This window comes from Pempheris klunzingeri, chromosome 14 (assembly GCF_042242105.1).
Source record: "Pempheris klunzingeri isolate RE-2024b chromosome 14, fPemKlu1.hap1, whole genome shotgun sequence".
Taxonomy (NCBI): Eukaryota; Metazoa; Chordata; class Actinopteri; order Acropomatiformes; family Pempheridae; genus Pempheris; species Pempheris klunzingeri.
Window position 1 is genome coordinate 11,238,501 of NC_092025.1, and position 22,756 is coordinate 11,261,256.

A 22,756-nucleotide genomic window follows, 5' to 3' on the forward strand; every position below is an offset into this window, starting at 1 on the left:
TGCCTACTGCTTGAAAACTAAACGCTGTTTGAGGGCAGATGCACCACATGCTATAGCAAAAAGAAAAAGTATGTGATTTAGAATCAGAGATTCTCTGTTACAAAGTCTTGAGCCCATGCTGAGATGACCCTGACAGCACCCTCAGTTTTTATTTTAATTTATGATCTCCCCCCAGAACCACATTATACAACTGATTTTACAGGCTGAATAGCACTCATGAGTAATCTCAGCTTTGTGTGTAAATTAGTGGAGTCCCCCTTGAAGTAATGTTTAGGAGGCATTAAAGCCAGTCAAAGAATGTTCCTGAGGTTTTACAATAAATACAAATCATCACTCTTTCTGCTTTCTGTCTTCTGCCCTCTTCTTGTTTAACTGCGCTCCACTTTGTTCCTTTGGCCCTTCAGTCTATGGACGCCCTTTGCTCTGCCACGGTGATATTTGTGAGCAGAGTGGAGCTCCTCTCTGTCCCCGCGCTAAACTTAGCCCTGACAGTACCACTCCTCATCACAGCATGCTCCGCAGGGCCGCACTGGGTTACAATGGACGGTGTTGTGTTACCACAGATGCTGCTGTATCTCACCGGTGACGCTGGCCAAACGAGGTGAATGTGTTTATCATCTATCAGAACTGACAAGAATCTTGTGATTGGTTTACTGTGTTTACTAATGATGATACTATGTCACTGTGCTCCTTTCTGTGCACTGGTTCCAGCATGTGTTGCACATTTGTTCACTGCTGTGGCATGAGACACAGCTGCCTCCACTGTAGCACACACATTTAGCTTCCCCCGCTTTCATAAACAACAATCGGTAATAGATGATCAAATATCATTACTATTTTTTCATTTCTTAAAGGTGTAGCATGTTGGGTGACTGCACTGAGCTGTTGGTTTCTGCTCCGCTGACTTGCTCCAATCTGTCATTTGTAGATGTAGACTTAAAGGCTCTGCAGGTCTTTCTCTCTTTCACTCTCTGCACTTGTATTCCTCTCTGTCGCGATGGGCAGCTATAGCTCAGCCCTCATTCCCGGTAAGCCTTGCAACTATTGTTGTTACATCTGTTGCAACATACTGTTGAAATACTACCATGCTTGAATGCTGCATGTTAAATCGGCTGAATGTTAATGCAGGCTTTGGGATCACATAGATTTGGGCTCATTACATTGAAAATGGCCTAAATTCTGTGTAGTTATGGGTTTCAGTTAGTTCTGCAAAGCATGTTTTAACGTGTGTTCTCCGTTTCTCTCGAAGACACTGAAGAATTTGATACAATTGTGTCAATCACAGAGAAGCTGAATGAGCAGGTAGCTCATGCTGCAGATGAGAGGTTACAGTCAGAGCTTCAGACTCTGGGAAGTATACACTTTTGATAATAGTAATTAATCCAGTTCAATACAACGAGTGTAACATGGCTGTATGACAAGAGTGTGTGTCTGTCTGTGTCCCGTTTGCCCTTGGGATAAATTTAACTTTCGTAAGCTGCCTCATACACACACAGCCACGTGCTACTGACCTAAAGGCCATGTTGAACATTTTCTTCGGGGACACCAAATAAAAGCTGGGACCGTTGTTTCTTCACGCTTAAAACGGGTGAATCGCTCTTAAAATGTATTGTACTGATCAGATGTCTCAAACTAGACTTAACTTACAGGTAACATTCATGATGGAGGAAAGAAAAGAAAACCAGAGTGAAGAGCTGGATTCCTTAACTCTTCCAGAAAACTCTCAGGAAACAAGCACAAACTTGTCAGCCCCACCTGTGAGTGTGAAATAAAAACTTAAGGCTTCAAATTTAAACGCACATTGCAGATTTTGGTTGCGTCGCCAGCCAATAATACTGATATTCTCCATAGGCGGCAGTTCCCAAAAGTGTGTCCGCGCAGTCCTTCTCCTCTCTGTTCCCAAAGGCCCTCTCTGCTGTTCTACATCCGACGCTGCCCCCAGGCCTCACCTCCGACCCCCAGCCCAGCAGCGATTCAGTGAAACAAGCTCCACCGAACCTGCAACAGCTGCAGACAGAACTGAGAGACCTGAGGGAGCAGTTTGATCAGATGAAGAGTCAGCACAAGTACGGCTTTGTTCTTGTAATCTAATGTTTTTACCTGTCCAGCCTCAGCCTGCTGAGTGACCTTCCCATCCTCCCATCACTGCCTCCGCTATAGTTTCAGCTTTTTTTTCTCTACTAATTCAACTAATTATCATTTTTTCCAGCAAAGAAATTAAACTGCTGATGAACGAGCTCGACGAGGAGAAAAGGATTCGCTTGACTTTACAGGTGTGGCATGAACAAACAAAGGAATCCATGCTTTGTGCAATGTTTGTATAATATTACAATACTTAAAATAAGACAGCAGTTTTTAAACAGTGCTCTGTTACTTTAAGGTGAGAATATTAGACTCAATAACGTGCAGCTGGTTTGATCTTCTGTTACGTTTCGTCTTAGATGGAGATTCAGCGTATGAAGAAGCACTTGTCTAAATGAGACAACTCCACCACCATCAAAGACGAGAGATCCTGGTCTGACAGGTTTTAGAGGTCCTGTTGTGCATTTATCTAATACATGATTTTTTTTTTTTTCAAATTTTGCTCTTAAATACTATATTGGTACTACTATTTGGTAGGCATTTCTCTTAGTTGGCAAATATATTTGCTCATTTGTTGTTTGGACTGCAGAATAGGCTGGACAAGAAGACTCAATGTTTTTACTAAGTGGGAGCAGACTTAAGGTGAGAGTCAGTAAAAAAAAAAAAACAGGTCCCTTGATCAGTTTTTGTTGTTGTTTTCTTTTCATTTCTACTTTACTTTAGATGGAGTCCTAATGACTGCAGCAAATAGTTTTCTGTGTATGTGGGAACCCAGATTTGTAGTAAATGTTTGTTGCTGGCGATCGTCACTGCTGGAATAGTTTTCATCATTTTTTTCCTTCCTTTATCCAACTATGTATAAAACATTCACTTTGTTTATAATTATGTGATGTGGAGGCACACAAACGCACACAAAGCTTCTGCCATATTTTAGGTGCATATAGTTTTCAAAAATGTCATAATTTTCCTTGTTTTGGCTGTCGGTTAATTAGGAGCATTTTGAACTCATTAAAGATGTCGGTTTTTATTGACTTGAGATTTTTATTATTAATAAGGATGAATCCATATACACAAATAAATATATATTAATAGTGATGTCATGTCTAAAAAAAGCCATGTTTGACTGAGGAAGTATCTGCAAATGAAAACATCTTTTTTTTATGGAGATAAAGTCGGGGATCAAACAAAAGCTGGTAATACTTGTTTCTTTTGCAGTCTTAATGATACATTTTGATTCTACAACAGAATAATTTTGGTCCACAATATATTGAACTGATTGTCATCAGTTTATATGGAGACTAAGAGCAGCATTGCAGAGATAGCTTAGTTCAGTTGATATTAATCCATTTTTACATGCAGAAACACGTGAAAAGCAAATAAATTCTCTTTTGGGGCAACATTTTTCTTAAAAATCATATATTTTCTCTTAGAAACACATATAAATCATATAGTCCATCTCATTTCACTTTCAGATCACAGATGATCACATCACAGCCAGCTCTGTACTTTTAATATGCTGTGTTTTCAGTCCTTATAGCTTTCCTGTACAATCTTGGAGCAACTGAGAGGAGTGAATCTCTCCCAGTGCGAGCAGTGAAATATTTGACGCAGCGTCCAGTTTTGTCTCAGAAGTTGGATTCCTCACAGGGAACAGGCCTGAAGGCGACCTCTTTGTTCTCCTCAAGAATGATGTCGTATCGACACAGAGGCCTGTGGGGGACAAAGTCAGCATTACTGTAAAATTATACCTCAAATAGATTGAATTTCTGAAAGATATTACAAAAATGTAAAAACCAGTATGTGTTGCGCACCTCTCCTCGCGTTCCAGGTGTTTGAGGCGGATTCGGAGGACGCGGAGCTTATATTTGGGACTTAATGCATTCCCGGTGGAAAATTTGAGAGACACCTTTTCCACTGACTGAATGTCTCTGTCAAACTGGGCAAACAGCTTAGTGCTTGTATACCTCTTGAACTTTGATGCTTTACTGGTATGAAAGGAAGACACATTACATTACATTAGAGAAGGCAGCAACAGATGGACGAGGAGAAGTCATGGTGGAATAATGGTATTTCCTACAAAGACACGTAAAGTGAAGACCTACTGGTCAATGGTTGCCACTGCTTCTTTACCATTACTGTAAAGTTTAACAGTAATGAAGCCCCAGCGCAGGTCCTTGTTCCATATCATCACCTCCACCCTGTAGGGTGTCACTGAGAGAGGACATTCACATTTTTATTCAAATATAATAAGTCCGCCATTTTCTTTAAAGGATACTTCCTCTTAGAACTCAAGAATCTGCAGCTTTCCAAATACAGTTAAAGGTCATTCATGTGGGACAAATCTGCTACTTAAAAACTACTGTCAAGTAACTACTGTTACTTAAAAATTGACTTCACAGGTGTATGCGTCAAACTGCAACTGATTGATGCTCAGAATCTAGAAAGCACCTTGTTTAGCCATTCAAGACTGTATTGTACAAGAATTCAAGTTAATTGTGATTTTCCCTGAACTGATGGCAAAATGCCGCTGCATTTCCAGTTCAAGGAAAGACGGCTGTCAAAACGAAACAAGCTGTAGTTCGAGTGTTGGGTATAACATGTGATGAACTTGAAAAAAATGTGTAATTATTCCTTTAAAACACATCTTAAAAAGGTCATGATTTTTAAAGTCCACAGTCCTGCCCTGTACCAAATTTTACTCAAGAGATCATCTAAAACTACGTGATCACTGTGGACATACCCTTTAAGGCAAAGTTTGACATTTCTTACTGTAAAAAAAAACAAAAACAAAAACATTCATGGAATAATCTTATCCTCCATCAAGAAATTTATCTATTGTGTATTTACTTAAAAAGCCTTTATCCTTGTTTGCCATGTGTTGAATTTTATCTTCTTTTTTTTCTATAAATCCAGTCTTGAGTCTTACATTTAACATACTAGACTAGACACTATCATTACATCACCTCTCATAATTTCTATATGCCTTTATGTCTCTCCTATGTCCCCTTAAAAAATTACTGTTATGTAGTAAGTACACTGAACTGAGGTTTCTACATTGGGATTAAGGGGTCCTGCGATGTGTTTCTGTTTGGTTATTAAGATTGTGTTAGATTTCTGTTACTTACTGCAGAACGGAGAGACTGAATTTGTGTCGAAGTACGTTTTTGTTTGGCCGAGCTTCAGCAGGACATCTTTCCACTTGGTGATGTCATAACCTGGATTTGAGTGAAACAGCTGCGTCAGGTCTACAATAACAACACATTGTAATTCCTGCAGAAATAAATGACGCCATCACAAAAACACACTGAGTTCTTCCATTGACAGTGTTGCTCAATATTACGTTCATTTTGTTTTGATAATTGAAACTGATGTAAAAAAAAAAAAAAAAGTGCTTAAGTTGATTTTCATGACAGTCCATCAGATCAAGACATAATTCTGAAGAGTGAAAACCAAAACAATGTGTGTTCTTCATTACTAAGAGATAGTTACCAACCAAAGACAGGACATCCCGCAGCACCAAACTGCTCACAGTTCAAACAGTTTCCGTCCAGAAACTCTTTGTTGGAGGAGCAGGGGAAGGCCCTGCTGGCACATGTCCGGTTAATAGACTCAAGGTAGAGAAACACTGATCTCTGGTGGTCACACTTAAAATAGGCTCCTCCTACACAGGGAGAAGCAATGACAGCCATTGTTTCCATAAGGTACGGTTCCATGTTGATATTTGTGATTTTGATATTTTCCATCACTTTGAAGACCTTACCTGAAAGGATGGTTTTTGGACAGCCGGGTTGGTCTGTCCCCCCGTTTGCGTAGAAATCAATGTGACCAAGAGTTTCTCTAAAGCCCAGGGCTGTGAACACAGTCGGTACATTATGATATCAATAACACTTTTACACAATCAAAACAACTGTGAATGACCAAATGAATACATAATGCAGTATTTCGGTTTAACTGACCGTCTATGTCTGTGTGCAGGACATCCACAAACTGGGCGTCTGTGTGGTCCAGTCTGTCCTCAGGAGGAGTCCCGGTGAACTGAGGCCCAGCAGGATCCAGAGCTGCAAACATCACATCAGCAGAGCTTCAACTTCAAATGAACTTGCAGGGGCCAGAAATAACAGGCTTGGACACACTGAAATGTTCGCCTTATTGTCTAATTGTCTCTTTTCTGTCTTTTCTTTTCTTTTCTTGCCGTTTTATACTCTTTTCCAACATTGATGCTGTAATCTATGGTTCTGCACTTCACTGACATTGCAGGCTCTGTGGAGAGGACTGTATCCTTTCACTTTACAATCTCTCCACAGGGATTTCAGGTGGAGTCATCATAACTCTACATATATTTTCATGGTGACTCCTGCCCAGATGGCCAAAACAGCGATAATGTCGCTGCAGCCCCACAATTCAACCATGACAGAAAACACACTCACTATATGCAAAACTTCACAAGGCCGTTATAAGTAAGGACTTTGCCACTCTGTGTTCTTAGTTACTTGTAATGTTAGGAATCTAGAAATGTCCCAATTGTCAAGAATAAGCATCTCAGCTGAATGCAGATGATCTTTGGCGATGAGAGTCTGTGAGAAGCATTCCACAGTCCATACAAATACACAGCAATATTCAGAATAATTTTAAAAACTGGGACGGTGAATTCTAAAAGTTGAAAGTGCCAACACGAGCACGCTCTTACCTGTAATTCTTCCAACCAACCCATTGAGGTTAGCACCCACAAAGCCGGATATATGAGCCCCGAGACTGATTCCGATCATGTGGATGGAGCTCAGAGAGGCGCCATTTTCCTGAACAGATCAGCCATTAGTCTTGTTGCTCACAACACAATCTATGGCATTTGTATCCCAGCACACATGGCCAGCGAGAGTGTCAGATGCATCTCATACCTGCATAATTTTTATGAAACCAGTCAGGTTGTCGGCTGCCTTGTGTGTGTTCTCCACTGCCTTGAAATAATTCATATTTGTAGCTCCGTGGTTCCAGTCCACTACTATGACGTTAATGTCTTTCCTGGCCAGCATCTGCTCCCTGATGCTGTTCAGCCACGTTGGCGGAGATCCTGTGGGCCGATACCCATGAATGACGAAGGTGGTCGGTCTGGACAAGTTAAACTGGGGATGAGCGGACAGGTTGGTGTGGGACATGAGTGTCCCGCAGTTGCCATCCTCCCTGGTGTACAGCAACAACCTTATTTTGAGGCTGGTTCCGATGATTGCATGGCTGAGATGTAGATCTGTAAATTCATCACATGTCCGAGCTGGGAGTGTGAGACAGAAGGGAGCATGCAGAGAAGGGTGGGTTAGAATAAGGGAGGGTGACAAAAGAGAATAAATGAGACATGACCATTTTGATCTCAACAAGCATTGCTCGAGAAAGGTTCCATGACATATTTACTGACAGTCGTGAGTAACATAATTCCCATACGTGACTCAGTGTAATGCTAGACTGAAACTGTTTTCAACACAGCTTCGCCCACCTGAAAGACACATTATGAACAAGTTTGACTGGGAACACTGAGGTAACACACTTTCAGTCAGGAACTCTGTGCCAATTCCCACAAAACACATGCTTAATGCAGACAATTCACATCTCCGGCATGTACAACGGTAGAGCTGAAGAATAACAGAGGATGTGGTTATGAAGTAACTGCATCCACGCCAGATTTTCCAGCCAATAAAACGTGGAGGTGGCCTGAGGATGTGCGCAAATAATGACTAAATGCAGCCTGTGACGACCCAACCGAAAATTACAGATATCCGAGAAAGGGTATATAGTGTGTGCTGCTTCATTCAGTGGAACTAAACAATCAGATAATTCAGCAAGAACGAAATTATTTTGTCAGCGTCACCTACCAAAGTACACGATAATCAAGCAAAACAATTCATTCAAGAATGACACTCATCTCTGTTTCTACAGTCTGCAAAGCAATGGATGTTTGTTCACAACAAGATCATGATAAGATATTTGACAATGAATAAACATTTTATCACTGACAGAATTTTCATTTCCTGATAAAAACAGCAGACAAATGAACAAGTATAATAAGTTTTACAGAGATGGACTATTTAAAGCTTTATGTTTAAGAAAAGCCATCAACTGTCTTTGGTGACTGTTACACCATAGATGGGAGTTTCCATTGAACTTACATAAATCACCAAACCACGGCTGCATCAGCTGAGAGCCTTGTGTATGTTTATATAGTGCCATTGGTTTTAACAGACCACAGTGAGGGCTGTCGGCTCATAAGTGCTTGTTTTTCCAAGAAATTTCAGTTCCTCTAATGCTGCCTGACAGTCCTGTTTTCCCAGGAGTGTGGTTTCTATAAAAAGTAACTATGTGTTTGTGTGCATACATTTACATGTACTGTGCATCGGGCTTTACCTTTACATGTATGAACAGTTATCAGCAGGAGCAGCGCCAGATATTGCCACAGGAGCATGTTTTACACCAGCTTGTGCAAAAAAAATCTGTAGACAGAGTTATCAGAGTGAGACTATTAAATAAAGATACGTGAGCCAGACATTATTTTGCCATTACATCATTGACAGTAGATCACATGCTCACAAACACAACAGACAGAGCAAACACACCCCTCCAGATGTTTTTCTGACATTTACTAATACTTTCTGTTTCCCCCCACAGACTTTAGTAGTATATTTTCAGACATTTTTACTGTGGATGAAAATATCAAAGAAGCAGAAGCAAAGAAAAAGAGGTCAGTTACTTATCTATTTGCCTTCCAGCGTGATGATTCTGATCATGGATGAGTGGGGGAAAATCTAGCTCAAAATCTGTTCCTGGCTCCACCCAGTGTAATTAATCTCAACCAATGACACTGTGATCACAAGTGAAACTGAAATCTGCAGAAATCTTGTTTAAACTTGTTTAAAGACGTCACATTTTTACTGAGAGTGCACGTTAACAAAAGTGACAACAATGACAAAGTATAACACGTCTCCATTGTTGTCGGAGTCTTACCTTTGCTGTCGGATAATATTTCCTGGTCTGTTGTGTCAAAGGTCCAGAATATTACAGGCTGTCCTGTGTTTGTAACTCCACATATTTGGGCAGTGTTCACTTCAGGAAGTGAGAGGAGGAACATCAAAGCGATACTCCCACCCAGCATGCTCTCACAGGACGGCCACACCCCTTGCTCCAGGTCATTGTGTTCACAGGTGAAACATTCCTGGTTCCAGTGTACTTGAACCGGTTATGTGACTGTTTCTTGCTTTTCAATTCAAGTTGACTTCAATCTGCAAAAACAACCTCATCTCTGCTTGTTGAGCCCATTCGTATTCATGTGCAAGAAATTAGAGTGGAAGTGAAACATGTTTGGGGTATTTCCACAAACTTTACCCTAAAATCAAAGTTCAGTCAGGCTCTGCTCACCTGGAGTCAGTAAAAACTCTACTGACTCTGCTGTACATCTTCTGTTGCTTATTTAGTCTTTATTTCGCCTTAAGTTTTTTAGGAGAGGTCTCAAAAGGGAGTCGACAGTGTCACCTGTGGTCTTGAGTTTCAGTCGTTTCAGTCTCTCCATGACTACTGCCACCTGTCTTCAATTAATGTATAAATGGTTGTGCTGATTTTTTTTTGCATATAACATTTTTCTATAAAATAAAACACCCCTGTCTGCACCCCAATAATCTTTGAACCATGTTTAACATGTTCATAATTATAAATCTAACATGCTAATCTTTAGCGGGTATAATGTTTACAGCATTTATGAATGATCACTAAATACAAAGTGTTAGTAATTTTGACCTGATGCTGGCCCTATCTGAAACATTTAGGGATCACTCGTTATTGTAATTCATTTTCACGGCAGACATTTCACTCAAAACCACAAATGTCAGTGGTGCCAGTGAAAAAGTTCAGGGATTCCCAAACTCAGTAAGGTTCATCCTCTGGGGGCCATGAGTGTCTTCAAAATGTTGATATTTCTGTCTAAACTAAGCTGGTGACCAAAGTATTTTTAGCTGCTAGTGTGACAAACATTTCTTTATTTTTATTTTTACATGAATACTGTAACAAAAGTACATTTGCATATGTGTTTCATTCATGTAAGATTATGTATAAAATAAATGTTTTAGACAGTATGTGTATGTATATGAATCATGCTGTCTATTACAACCAGGTGAAGTGCTATGATGTATGTTAAGGCTGTATGGTAAAGTAGTAGGTGATGTCAAAAACTAAATGTACCATAACACTTAGGCAGGCCAGCATGCCACTGATTTCAAGATGTATCCAAAGCAGAAATTACATAATATCCAGTTTAGCACTGTGGGTGACAGAACACATTGTCCCTCTGTGTTTGGTTCCAAAGGCTGCTAATGTAAATGCTCTGGGCCCATGCTCCCTTTGTAGTCCAGCATATTTAGCTTCCCTCAGCATACAGTGTGACACTATTAGCAGCTTCTATTCTCTACATGTCACAGTCCAGATGGAAATGTTTCAACACAGGAGCATTTTGTGCTTTGTGTAGTTTACTAATAGTGTAACATTGCACACGCTGTATTCTTGCTGAAAGCTACAGTATTACTACAAGAAAGGGAAAGTCCTCACAGGCTCAGTACTGATGACAAGTACAATCTGCATTTCTGAATATGTTTACCAGGGTGGCTTGAACTTTGCTCACTACATACTCACGTCATCGGGGTCAGGCAGGCTGAAGGGATGTTACTTAAAAACACACACACACAGGCTTAGAGATTCCCCCCTGCTCACCACTTAGGTCGGCAGAGAGGAGCCGTGCTGTGGTGCTGTTAGTCGACAAGGAAGCAGAGCATCCAGGATGGCTGGGAGGAGACGAGGCCGAGGCAGCAACGGTCAGCAGCAACAGGCCTCACAGAACCAAAAAGGAGGCCCTCGCAGGGTAAGTGCTGTCCTGTCAATGTGAGGCGTGGTTGCTATGTTTGCTCTTACACCTCAAATAATAATCATATGAAAACTTCCCATTAAGGAGTTTTTTTTAATGTTAATTTTTGGACATTATTCAGCGAAGACAGCAGAAATGAGAATAGAAGTGGTATAAATCAGACTTAAATTTTGTTTTTATCTGGCAGGCTTTGAATATTACAGAAGTAAAGTTTTCCTCTGTGGTTATCTGATGTGTGCCTAGTAGTGGAAAGCTGCCTGATTAGCTGGGTGGGACAATGTGGCCATGACTCAGTGTTCTCAATATAGCACAGTAATATGTGATTATTCTGAAGTGACAATAGCCACTTGTTTGGCATCATGAATAAATGATAGATTAAGTAATTATTCAACTTTAATCTGTTGTAAACAATAGTCACTGCTGTAAATGATTTAAAGAATAAAGCATAGTGCGTAAATTGCACATTAATATCTAACGTTTATGTCTTGATTGTGGAAAGATATGAAGGTCTGAATGTACGTTACTTCTTACTTGAAGCTGCAACGTCAATCATGGCCAACTTTGAGGAAAAAGAGAAAAATATATGAGGAGTATGGAAGCTCGCTAAAAGTATTAGCATTCACCAAGTATGGATTATTTCTAAATAAACTTTTAGCAGGTAAACTAAAAAATCAACACTGCATAAGAAACACCACATCTGAGTCAGAGCTCAAAGTATACCTTACACAGCAGATAAAGTTGTTCATATATATCTACACACAACACAAAGTCCACGACATAACGAGGTGCACATTACTTCAGAGCGCTGACATCGTTGACATCTATTATCAATGCTTATCTGGCATTGATAAAATAATTTTTATTACCATGTCAGATAAAACCGTTAGCAGCACTGTTAGTGTTGTAGTGCTTGAATTCTGTAAGAACACTGCTGTCATATATCGTCTAAACTATAACTAACTTAACTTAAACTAAATTGGAAAAATACAGTATTTGATCAAAGCAAGTTAGCAAGTTTTTTTTTTTCTCTGTACTCAGGCTCTGCGGGAGCCGGCTGCTTTTGCCAAGTCTACAGGTTGTGAATCAGAGGTCCCCCATGAAAAGCTGACCATTGCCCAAGCACGGAGAGGCACACCAGGTTGTACCTCTCAGCAGTGTTTTGTTTCCATTTCTTATTGTCATGCAACCTAGAGTACCTACAGATCTTGTTGGTATCAGCTTGTGACAGCAAGGAATAAACCAGTAGGATAATTACTGACAAATATGTTGATATCAGGCGTTATCAGCTGTCAGTGATTTAAGTATCAATATTGTTTGACTGTTACTAATTTAGCTGATTGCATGGCTGTTATTATGATGATCTTTTTTATAGGAATGTATCACGCCATTTATAAATATATATATTTATGTTTATATGAACACATATATACATGAATCTTTAAAAATATCAGAACAAAGTGAGGTTTTGTGATGTGATGCTGACGTAAAAAGACTTTTAAAATTTTTTTTTTAAATTTTTCTTATTTTCTTAGCTCATCGTCCGGTGCGAGTCTATGCTGATGGGATCTTTGATCTTTTCCATTCGGGGCACGCTCGAGCTCTGATGCAGGCCAAAAATGTGTTTCCCAACACACATCTGATAGTGGGAGGTATGGAAGAAAAATGATGCAGGAAAAACCTGCAGTGAAAACACACAGAAGTTAAACAGTGTGTAAATAAAATAGATCTTAATTTTACTATTACAAAAAAAAAGGCCTTTAAAGGACCAAAATCTTAAATCTCTTTGGGATAAATCCTCTGGTTTAGAAATTCCAGAGAAACTCTTCCTTCAGATGCAGTCTAAGACATTTTCTCTGTCTCTCTAGTCTGCAGTGACGAACTCACCCACAAGTTCAAGGGGTACACCGTGATGACAGAGGACGAACGCTACGACGCCCTGACGCACTGCCGTTATGTTGACGAGGTGGTGCGGGATGCTCCCTGGACCCTTACCGCAGAGTTCCTTAAGAAACATAAGGTCAAAGGTCACGTCGTCACTGGACACACAGCTTCTTACAACGTCACACAGCGATAACAACAGAGACATGTGGTGCTCCACCAGTCTGAATGCTCTAATGTTACACTCACAGATTGACTTTGTGGCCCACGATGACATCCCTTACACCTCTGCTGGATCAGAGGACGTTTACAAACACATCAAGGAAGCAGGTGAAGATATTAACGTTCATATTAACCACCCTTCTTAATGAATTCTACCTCTGTCATTTCCCATATCACTTGAATTCATTATTCATGTTTTGATGTCAGGGATGTTTGTGGCCACTCAGAGGACAGAAGGCATCTCCACGTCAGATCTGATCACTCGCATCGTCCGAGACTATGACATCTATGTCAGACGCAACCTGCAAAGAGGCTATACAGCACGAGAACTAAATGTTGGCTTCATTAATGTTAGTGAAATCATATCTAATTGATTTAAAAAACGGAATATAGATGTTTTGAAATAGCACAGATGCAAATGCAATTTACAAATGCACTGATGGACTCTTGCTTCGCCTTTTACTGACAGGAGAAAAAGTACCGGCTCCAGAACCAGGTGGACAAGATGAAAGAGACGGTCCGTACGGTGGAGGAGAAGTCCAAACACTTTGTTTACAGAGTGGAGGAGAAGAGCCAAGACCTCATCCACAAGTGGGAGGAGAAGTCACGGGAATTCATTGGCAACTTCCTGGAGCTCTTTGGACCCGATGGAGCCTGGGCACGTTTACCTTTACATTGATCCATAAAGCACACACTCGTAAACTGTAGCAGATATAGGGCCTATCTTTTCTGAGTTTGTTGTTTAGTGGTATATTAATCTGTATCATTCTGATATATACATGTGACATTATTATGCTTAGGATGCGTTGACATCGTGTGGTTACCAGGCAACTGCTGGTCTAATAAGTTGCTATGCCTGCTCAAAAAGTGGTCCCGCACACAACCCCCATAAATTCATGAATCGTTACTTTTACTCTTTGTTTTCTGTGGGGATTAAAGATATGATGAGTTATTTTATGAGCTTTACAGGGCTTGTTAACTTTCAACAGGCTAGCTGTTTCGGATCTTTTTTCAGACTTTATGCTAAGATAAACTGTTGGCTGCTCGCTCTGGCGTAAGATTGAATTGACGGATACGAGAATGGTATCAAAACAATTCGAAAGAAAACTAACAAGCTAATTCCTAAGAATATTTGATCATTTGTTTAACCTTCTGTGGTAAACATTGGGTTTTGTCATGTCTGTATAAGAATCAAAGTGCTTCACTTTAGACTCACTAAGTTGCACATTAAACAACCATAGAGATATTTCCATCATAGAGGAAGTAGCGATACCTTAATATCCACAACACATTTTTGCACTCATATAACAGCATAAATATAATATCTGATTACTTGCTCATGTGGGGATTCTTGAATCCTTAATTTTGAATTCCTGAATCGTTGGGTCTCTCTAAATTAAAGAGTTTGGTCTGCTCTTTATGGAAAGCATCTTGAGATAACGCTGTTATGAATTGGCACTATATAAATAAAGATTGATAGTAAGCTGCATTAGGCTTATACCTGTGGATGTTCACGACAGAGGCAACATTGGCAAAGTATAAATAAATATGGCAGGTTGGGTGAAAGTGGGTACAATTTATTTAACATGTAAATAATCGAAGCATTGACACACACCATAACAATACAACACAGTTTGACTCTCTTCTGTCTCCTTCCTTGTTTAGCACGTGATTCAGGAGCGAAGTGGCCGTATGCTCCAGGCCCTGTCACCCTACTCCTCACCCCGTGGCTCCCCCAGCAGCAGTCCCACCAGAGGACGCTCAGTTTCTCCAGACTCCTCCCCTGCATCCACCTCCGCCTCACCCACCTCATCCCCCTCCTCTCTCTCTCCTCCTTCCTCTCCATCCTCTCGTTCCTCACCTAAAAAGGGGACACGCTCCTCTCTTAAAGCTGCCTCCACATACAGCAGACAACCACGATGAGCTCATCATGCTTTGGTCTTCTTACAGGCCGTTGGTCATTAATCTGGTACATAATATGTCTGAAGAGGTTGATGATTAACAAATAAAGTGGTTTATTCAAGTGCAAGTGCAATATATGATAATGTACAGAATGTTTCATCATTGAAAAAAAAAGAAAAAGAACATTAAAACTTTGCTTGGATGTGATTTGTCTTCTGTCAGCTGTTATTGTTGGCATATGTCTAATAGCTAAATACATAATAATAAATACTCACCGTCAAAGTACCTTCACAGGAACAGGGTACTGAACATCCACACAGAGTTGTACATTTCATACATTATTTGAATTATTATTATTGTGGAAAAACATTTATTGTAAGCTTGGGAAGTGCCGGAATAATTAATGCAATCTAAAATAATTTTATGTGGGTATAAAGCACACAGGCAAAATGGGTCCTTACAAAGTTGTCAGTCTCAATGTTCCCATAGCATCATTTTTAGCAACAGCAAGCAGCTGTTTTCAACAGAAAAGCTCTGAAAACCCACTGCAGAGTACCTGCTCAGCACCAAATAGCAGGCAGACACAGTGAGCAACTGGGTAGTGAACATGTGGAGCAGTTAGCTGCTATAGAGAAAGCTATTTGGCATACAAATGCCAACCAGAGAGTCACTGAGCTCATGAAGAGGTCCTTCTCTCTTCAAAACTAGTCGATTTCTGATCTCAGGGAATAAAACCGCTGCAGGGCACATGAGAATGGTAGAGCACCCCCCCAGCACCAGCACCAGCATCAAAGAGGGAAACTTGAAATAGTCTGTGCTAGAGCCCTGGTGCTCGAATTAACAGCCTTACCTCCACTTTCTTGCCCCTCGGCGGACACCGTAGAGGCCATTCCTTTGCGCTCGCCTGTCCCAGCTGGAGCCCCATCCGTCGTACCTCCACACAGCTCGTCCTATTTAAGTCCCATCATGCCAACTGCACCTGGCACAGCTTCAAAAACATCCTCATCCGTCGTGGTGCTCTTTAGACTGCTAACATCACACACCGCATCTGAAACTTTCTACACTCACTTGCTCTCTTACGTTCCTTAATTCTGCCATTTTGGGTCACCTGTAGCGCATTTCTTCTTCTATTACTTATTTTATAGAGAAGCTGCCTCGTTCAAGACAGTTACTCCACCTAGCGGTGAGACTAAGAAGTACAGTACAGTCCAGCGCAGGTTCCATGTGTGGGCCGTATTACAATACATTTTTAGAATTTCCTGCAGGCCAATGAAAATTGGACCACGGGCTGCAGTTTGGACAGTTTGGACACCCCTGCCTTAGACCCTAGATTCATATTTACATTTTCTAATTTTAATCATTACTTTTTATTTCTTTTCAACCAAATGTTCTCAATCATAGTACAAAAATACGATATGAATGAATAGTTTAGGATGTTAAGGGTTTTTTCTCCACACAACCAAAACAAAGATGGTGAGATGCAAGATAATTTCCGTACGAATGAATTAGTAGGCATTTGGTCGTTATAGACAAATATACTCAAAAAAGATTATCATTTTGACCTGCCATTGCTTTTTGTCATCGGCAGACTCGGCAGTCAAGTCTAAGCAGAACCGTGAGTTAAAATTATACCAAAATTACACGTATAACAACTACATAGACATCTGCGCATGCTCCGGAGTCCGTTTCGATGAACCATCTTGGTCCTTTAACATCTTTGGCTCGGCCGTTTAAAACCACGGCCATGACGTCACCGTCAGCTAATGTTCTGCTCGGATTAAAGATGGCGCCCTCTCACGCGCTGAGGTGCTGCAAACGGGCTGTGAACTGGGTACCTGTCCTGTTTATTAACCTGGTTGTCGGCTGGTCCTATTACGCTTATGTCGTGGAGCTCTGTGTCTGTAAGTACGCCGATTTTTTAAAGGTCTTCGGCCTTTGAGGGGCGGATTTGTGCTTGTGTTGACAGTTTAACCAGGGTTGCCAACTTTGATAAGCCAGTTGAAGTGAGATTTAAAATCATCCGCAGGCTGCATACTGCATGTAGATGTGCGTTTAAACCTCAGGACAATGTCACTCTTATTATCCTTTTGTTTCTGATTGTAATCATTGACATGCATGCAGTCTTTCATGACAGAGATGCACACAGTGTTAATAAAATAGGACAACTTTTTCCAGTTTGATAGGGAGAAGGAGGAGTCTCCATCTGTGATTAATAACTTAATAATGACAGGTCAAATGCATTGGGTAACATTAAATGTGACATAACCCGTTAACTGGAGATGGTGAAACTTTCTTACATGTTTTTTTTTTTCTGTATAAATGTGCAGTCTTATTGTGAATGAACAGCCACGGTAATGCTCTCAAATTTAACAGCTCATTTTGATGATATTCATTCATAAACAGTGAGGTAGATTATAAAAGTTTATTTCCAGTTGATAAATCATAGGACTTGCTAACCGTGACTGTTTTTATAAAGGCATTTTTTATAAAGGCAACTATTGTAAATTACATACTTAAATTGATGTTGTAGCTGTAAATCATGACATTAACTCTACGGAGGCTTGGTTATAGTTTAAGCATCATCTGGTGCTATTCATTGCCTAAGGGATGAATGTAATGAGGGCTGGAGAACAATTTAAGCTTTTACAACCTTTGCTTTAGGAGCAAGCAACCAAACTACCTTCATCTAAACATTTGTGCTGCTGTGGTTCTGTGGTCATTCAACTGTATAGATGCAATACAACCCAACCGAAGATGCTCTTAAGTGATTAGGATTAAACAGGGAGATTTTTAAATCCAAAAACATGGAGAAAAATGACTGATTCAGATGAAGAAGTTATTAAATCGCTTATTTTACAGACTCTCATGTTGCTCAAGGCGTGGTTGCTGATTACATGACAGGATTTCCTTTGATCTCACAATCAAACATGATCAGGCTTAAACAAGCAGGTCTGAAAGTAGTTCAGTTTAGATGAGCACTAGTGGTCTCGATGTAGTTTTCAACAGAATCATATTGATCAGTTGTGTGTGCCGTCTGTCTGTGCACTGCCCTCACACTCATTGTAGGTTTTTTTTTTTTATATAGTTTCAGCCTGGAACTGATGATACCATTATGAGCATGTAGACGTGCTGCAGTTATGTCTCTAACTCAGCGGCTGTGGTCAGGACAGGGACATCCCTGCTGCTTAGACAAAGCTCTCTGTTATGGGGGGGCCACTGCTGGCCGTGCCAGGCTGCTGCCACATGGTGCGAGTCGTACGTGTGTGTGTGTGGGGTGTGTATGTGGTGTGAGAGGGAGAGAGAGAGAGAGCGAGAGAGAGAGAGTGTGTGTGTGTGTTCTTGTACTTGCTACATAGTGAGGACCAGAGCACTAATTTTACTGGTAGAGAAGGCTGCCAAAGGCTGTTTTAAGGTTAAGATTTGTTTTCAAGGTTAATGTCAGAATTAGGCTCAGGTTAGTTAGATACGTTTTTGTGATGGTTAAGGTTCGGGTAAGGGCCTGGGTGAATGTATTATCAATGAGGGTCCTCACAAAGATAGAAGTACAAGTGTATGTGTGTGTGTGTATGGTGGGGGATGTAGTCATGCAGTGGTAGGACTTTCATTACAGCTGACTAATAATACATTTCTTTCTTTGCTTTCTCGTGTAGATACAATCCCAAATAACACAGAACGAAGTAAGTGATATCCACACACGCATTTTCTCCATTCACATTATTTGTTTAAAGTCACGTCTGATTCCTTTCATGTTAATTATTCATAGCAAAGTTAATGCACATCAAACCTTTTCTTTCTGTCAACAGTCAGCTACTTGGTTATCTTTCACATCTTCCTCGCCATGTTTATATGGTCCTACTGGAAAACTATCTGGTCCAGACCGGCCGGTCCCTCAAAAGCGGTAAGCCAAGAGCATGTCTGTCAAATTCCTCACTGAAACACTTCCTGTTTTCATGTTTAGAGGATTTGGTAAACATGTATAGGAAGAAAGACTGTCTGATAGAAATTTTTAATTTTCTTCTCCGTTCAGTTCGGTTTGCCCAGAGCAGAGAAGGAACAGTATGAGCGAGAGGAGCGAGCCGAGACGCAGCAAGAGATTCTGAAGAAAGTAGCGAGGAATTTACCCGTGTATACACGCACGGCAGGAGGAGGTGAGGCAAAGAAACACCGTGGTTAGCTCACTAATTAAAGAAGTTACTTTAAAACCGAAAACTCTGTGACATAACTCTTTTAGTGCTGTCACCGTTGCCTCTTACAAAGCGGGAAGAGACACTTCATTCAGTCATTGCTCTCTTCTTTATATCTTTACAAAAGAAAGTGCTGTCATAGCAATAGCCATAGAGTAGCATATTAATTATTCTGCTTTCATTTTCTCTAAACAGCCATCCGATACTGTGACCACTGCCAGGTAATCAAACCTGACCGCTGCCATCACTGCTCCACCTGTGAGATGTGAGTGTTTTCTAAGTTTACATGCTGCATCTTTATGACGTGTGTATAATATATTTTAAATAATGCTTAAACTGATTCTCACTCTGATTTTATCTTCCCAAACATCCAATAATTGTTATTTGTAGCAGCAAGAAAACAGTAACTGCAGCCTCAGGTTTAAAGCTGCAGGGATTAATTGATTAGATGTCAACTGTTAAATTAATCGCAATTTTGATAAGTGATTCATCGGTTTCAGTCACTTCAGTGATTTCTGGTTTCTTTAATCTGCTAAGACAGTAAACTGAATGTCTTGTGGACAAAACAAGACTTTTGAGGAAGACGTCAACACTGATCAACATTTTTCACCATTTTCTGACATTTTACGGCACAAACAGCTAGAAAATAACCAACAGATTAATCGACAATGAAAATGATGGTTAGTGGCAGCCCTATTCTGGTATCAGAAAATGAAGAGAAAATGCAGATGTTCTGCTGTTAAAGGGAGTTTTTTTTTTTTTTTTTTTCATACAAATGGAGGTTGTATTTTGATCCATGTTTTTGTAGTTTTTTTTTAATGCACCCCATAAACACATAAAACATAATTCACATTTCTTTTCTTTTTAAAAAAAATATTGAGCACTATCTTTTTTCTTATGCTAACATCTTCATTTGATCAAAATGTCCACTACTAGATAATAGGATGTGTGTTTTCTATATTCTCTTTCTTGAAGGTGTGTGCTGAAAATGGACCATCATTGTCCCTGGTAGGCGCTTCTCATTTAACTATACATTTAAACTCATTTTATTCTATCAAGTTTGCTTTTAAAGAAAATGTTGAGAGACGAGTATGTTTCATGTTCCCGTCATGTTTTCTTTCAGGGTGAATAACTGTGTTGGATTCTCAAACTACAAGTTCTTTGTCTTGTTCTTGGCCTACGCTTCACTCTACTGTGTAGTAATTTGTGCTACAGTCATCCAGTATTTCATTAAATTCTGGACTGTAAGTACACTTCCTCTTTTTTTTTCTTTGTAAATCAGCATGTTGGAGCGTGTGAATATTCTTATTTTAAACTAAAACCATATAACATATGGACCACATTATTAATTATTGAATTTATTTTAAGGTGCAGTCAGGCGGGGGTGAGGCATGTGGTCCGCCACTAATGATTACATTATAGGATATCGACCATTTGGTGTACAAATGTGTCACTGTGGTGCACAAGTGTGTCACGTGATTACTTATCAGGAGATCCTCCTCAGCGTACTGCTTTGCATGAGACAATGGCTCCTGTCATGTAGTCCAGTACAGTGAAGGGGTATATTGTGCTATAGCAAAATACTAATGCTAAGACAGAGGTGAGATGTTGCATTGAGGCAAGAAAAAACAATAAAGTGTTTGAGTTTCCTCTTTGCTGCAGCCACTTGTTGTGTAAACATGACTTGACATGAGGTCAGGAAATATTCGTGTAGACATGCAGACTGATGGGGCTAACACTTTTGTTCTGTTTTTTTTCTCCACATGAAGAAACAGCTGCCTGACACGCATGCCAAGTTCCACATCTTGTTTCTATTTTTCGTGGCAGCCCTGTTCTTTATCAGCATCGTGTCACTTCTCATCTACCATCTGTGGCTTGTGGGAAAGAACAGGACCACGATAGGTGACTATAAATAAAGGTGTAATTTAATTTAACTTCCCAGTACGTCCTTTCAAAAGTCACCACTAACTGTATTTTTATATCGATTTTTCAGAGGCTTTTAGGCCTCCAGTCTTCCAGAATGGTCCAGACAAAAACGGGTTCTCTCTAGGCTTTAGCCGAAATGCAGCTGAGGTGTTTGGAGACCAAGCGAAGTACTGGGTGCTTCCTGTTTTCTCAACGTGAGTCATCAGCTAACAATCACCTCAGAAATAGCAATAATACAAAAAGGCAGCACTGCTTTTACGTCTACTCTGTGCTTTGTGTTCAAACTATTTTAATGGAGTCAAAAAAGTACAACTATCCCTGAATCCATCCAATGCTAACGTGTTTGCTGCTACTGCCTTCATCTTTACTTGACCAGCCTGGGAGATGGACATTCTTTTGTTACCAGATTGGTACATATAGATCCTGAACAAGCGAACAGTATCCTCCAGCAAAATGGCAAAAGGTTAGTATTGTTTTTCTTTTTTTCTTTTTGAAATATTTAACCTGTCTCCTTTTGGTTTGGTTTGCTGATTGCTTATCTCTGATGTAACTTCAATCACAGCCCTGCTGACGGGGACACCAACCCTTCTGTGCTGGGTAACAGTGTACAACACACAGGGGAGGACAGCAAAGGGAAAACTGGTACGTTGTCATTACAGCTTATATGTGAGGTCTTTTTTGTGTGTTTCTGCTCAAAAAGCAACCCACAGCAGCTACTGAGACGTCTTGTTTCCTCACTGTTTCCTCACAGATGGAGGCCAGGTAGTCTCTGTGACTATGGAGAGTGATCCTTAGCAGGTATGTGGATATAAATACTATTGAGTTTTGCTGGTTTGGCCTCCTCCTGTGTTCATTTATACTTCATACATACCTTATGGCTGCAGATCGCACAGTAAAGAACTCATCGACTGTGATGCCTTAAACCAGGAGCATCAGCACCTCTACAGGAGCCGTCCTCCACCCTCACCCTCCATCTAGCGTGCTTTAAACTAGCACCACAACAGTACTGCTATCATGCCGGCAGAGACTGCACAGCGACCTCGTAGACTGCGCCAGTCTGAAGCAGAGCTGGCTCACAGGTTTCATCTTTGTTTTGAGCCAAAGACATTCAAATGTTTTGTTACTATTGCATCTGAACTCTGGGACTGCTTCCCCCACCTTGAGCCAGTGTGCGTCTACATTGTCTGCGTTTATCTACGTGGATTAATCACATTATGCGTTTCAACTAGAAAATCATGCTTTGTCAGTATTAATCGAGCATTAATAGCTAAGCCTCAAATCTGCTTTGATTTTGTTTTGATGTTTGATGTAGAGCAGAGGGAGCCGCTAAAGCCAGATTTGTATAACTCATACAAAATGTTGAGACATTTTACCACTTTCAAACAGTGTGTGCAATTTTAAACTCCAAGCAGAGTGCAATTATTAAGACCAGTAGTCATTTATCACGTGGTCTAATTTAGTTTACAGTTTACATGATTTAAAATTATTTAAAGGTCTTTCTGTTTACATTTTTACTATATTTATTTTTTACATTTCAAATTTTGTACTATGGTCAAACATACAGGTAATATATAAGCTTAAAATGTCAGGACCAAATCCAGTTTAACAACTGCTAAAACGGTTTAATCTCATTTCAAATATTTATTTAAGTCACATCAGTGGATCTCATATA

At 40.2% G+C, this 22,756-nt stretch overlaps 4 protein-coding genes across 5 annotated transcripts; 3 read left to right on the forward strand and 1 right to left on the reverse strand.

Moving 5' to 3' along the window:
- The first annotated feature begins 1,661 nt into the window (after positions 1 to 1,661).
- On the forward strand, positions 1,662 to 2,712 carry LOC139213368 (SH3 domain-containing kinase-binding protein 1). The gene is made up of 4 exons (XM_070844045.1): positions 1,662 to 1,757; positions 1,852 to 2,066; positions 2,210 to 2,273; positions 2,442 to 2,712. The coding sequence occupies exons 1-4, from the start codon at positions 1,662 to 1,664 to the stop codon at positions 2,478 to 2,480; spliced, it is 414 nt and encodes a 137-aa protein (XP_070700146.1). The 3' UTR covers positions 2,481 to 2,712.
- Positions 2,713 to 3,186: 474 nt separating this feature from the next.
- Positions 3,187 to 8,559, reverse strand: lipia (lipase, member Ia). Of its 2 annotated transcripts, XR_011585412.1 has the most exons (11): positions 8,473 to 8,559; positions 6,978 to 7,348; positions 6,770 to 6,878; positions 6,039 to 6,140; positions 5,843 to 5,932; positions 5,576 to 5,743; positions 5,208 to 5,297; positions 4,185 to 4,293; positions 3,894 to 4,067; positions 3,446 to 3,792; positions 3,218 to 3,272 (listed from the first exon to the last, which is right to left on the reverse strand). XR_011585412.1 is itself a non-coding variant. In XM_070843607.1 (10 exons), the coding sequence occupies exons 1-10, from the start codon at positions 8,528 to 8,530 to the stop codon at positions 3,708 to 3,710; spliced, it is 1,356 nt and encodes a 451-aa protein (XP_070699708.1). In that variant the 5' UTR covers positions 8,531 to 8,559; the 3' UTR covers positions 3,187 to 3,707. The 2 variants fall into 2 exon arrangements, 1 of the variants encoding a protein (XP_070699708.1); XM_070843607.1 differs by having other exon boundaries at positions 3,187 to 3,792.
- A 2,222-nt stretch (positions 8,560 to 10,781) lies between these two features.
- LOC139212941 (choline-phosphate cytidylyltransferase B-like) lies at positions 10,782 to 15,001 on the forward strand. The gene is made up of 8 exons (XM_070843519.1): positions 10,782 to 10,969; positions 12,011 to 12,110; positions 12,505 to 12,621; positions 12,838 to 12,989; positions 13,102 to 13,180; positions 13,280 to 13,422; positions 13,542 to 13,730; positions 14,738 to 15,001. Exons 1-8 carry the CDS (start codon positions 10,889 to 10,891, stop codon positions 14,993 to 14,995), a joined length of 1,119 nt encoding a protein of 372 aa, XP_070699620.1. The 5' UTR covers positions 10,782 to 10,888; the 3' UTR covers positions 14,996 to 15,001.
- A 1,756-nt stretch (positions 15,002 to 16,757) lies between these two features.
- Positions 16,758 to 22,756, forward strand: LOC139212884 (palmitoyltransferase ZDHHC20-A-like). Its single transcript, XM_070843445.1, has 13 exons — positions 16,758 to 16,875; positions 18,625 to 18,651; positions 18,778 to 18,872; positions 19,002 to 19,122; positions 19,354 to 19,423; positions 20,134 to 20,166; positions 20,282 to 20,402; positions 20,928 to 21,060; positions 21,152 to 21,278; positions 21,461 to 21,547; positions 21,647 to 21,726; positions 21,836 to 21,882; positions 21,969 to 22,756. The coding sequence occupies exons 1-12, from the start codon at positions 16,758 to 16,760 to the stop codon at positions 21,877 to 21,879; spliced, it is 1,056 nt and encodes a 351-aa protein (XP_070699546.1). The 3' UTR covers positions 21,880 to 21,882; positions 21,969 to 22,756.

Bases quoted from the DNA above. Each gene is read 5' to 3' on its own strand.
- LOC139212941 (XM_070843519.1), top strand. From the start codon at position 10,889: ATGGCTGGGAGGAGACGAGGCCGAGGCAGCAACGGTCAGCAGCAACAG. The intron at 10,970-12,010 runs GTAAGTGCTGTC...CTCTGTACTCAG, and splicing joins AAAAAGGAGGCCCTCGCAGG to GCTCTGCGGGAGCCGGCTGC. The intron at 12,111-12,504 runs GTTGTACCTCTC...TTATTTTCTTAG, and splicing joins AGCACGGAGAGGCACACCAG to CTCATCGTCCGGTGCGAGTC.
- LOC139213368 (XM_070844045.1), top strand. From the start codon at position 1,662: ATGGAGGAAAGAAAAGAAAACCAGAGTGAAGAGCTGGATTCCTTAACT. The intron at 1,758-1,851 runs GTGAGTGTGAAA...TATTCTCCATAG, and splicing joins CAAACTTGTCAGCCCCACCT to GCGGCAGTTCCCAAAAGTGT. The intron at 2,274-2,441 runs GTGTGGCATGAA...GTTTCGTCTTAG, and splicing joins GGATTCGCTTGACTTTACAG to ATGGAGATTCAGCGTATGAA.
- LOC139212884 (XM_070843445.1), top strand. From the start codon at position 16,758: ATGGCGCCCTCTCACGCGCTGAGGTGCTGCAAACGGGCTGTGAACTGG. The intron at 18,652-18,777 runs GTAAGTGATATC...TTCTGTCAACAG, and splicing joins CCCAAATAACACAGAACGAA to TCAGCTACTTGGTTATCTTT. The intron at 21,279-21,460 runs GTGAGTCATCAG...TTACTTGACCAG, and splicing joins GTGCTTCCTGTTTTCTCAAC to CCTGGGAGATGGACATTCTT.
- lipia (XM_070843607.1), bottom strand. From the start codon at position 8,530: ATGCTCCTGTGGCAATATCTGGCGCTGCTCCTGCTGATAACTGTTCAT. The intron at 5,298-5,575 runs GTTGGTAACTAT...ACTCAAATCCAG, and splicing joins TGCGGGATGTCCTGTCTTTG to GTTATGACATCACCAAGTGG. The intron at 3,793-3,893 runs GTGCGCAACACA...TGTCCCCCACAG, and splicing joins CACCTGGAACGCGAGGAGAG to GCCTCTGTGTCGATACGACA.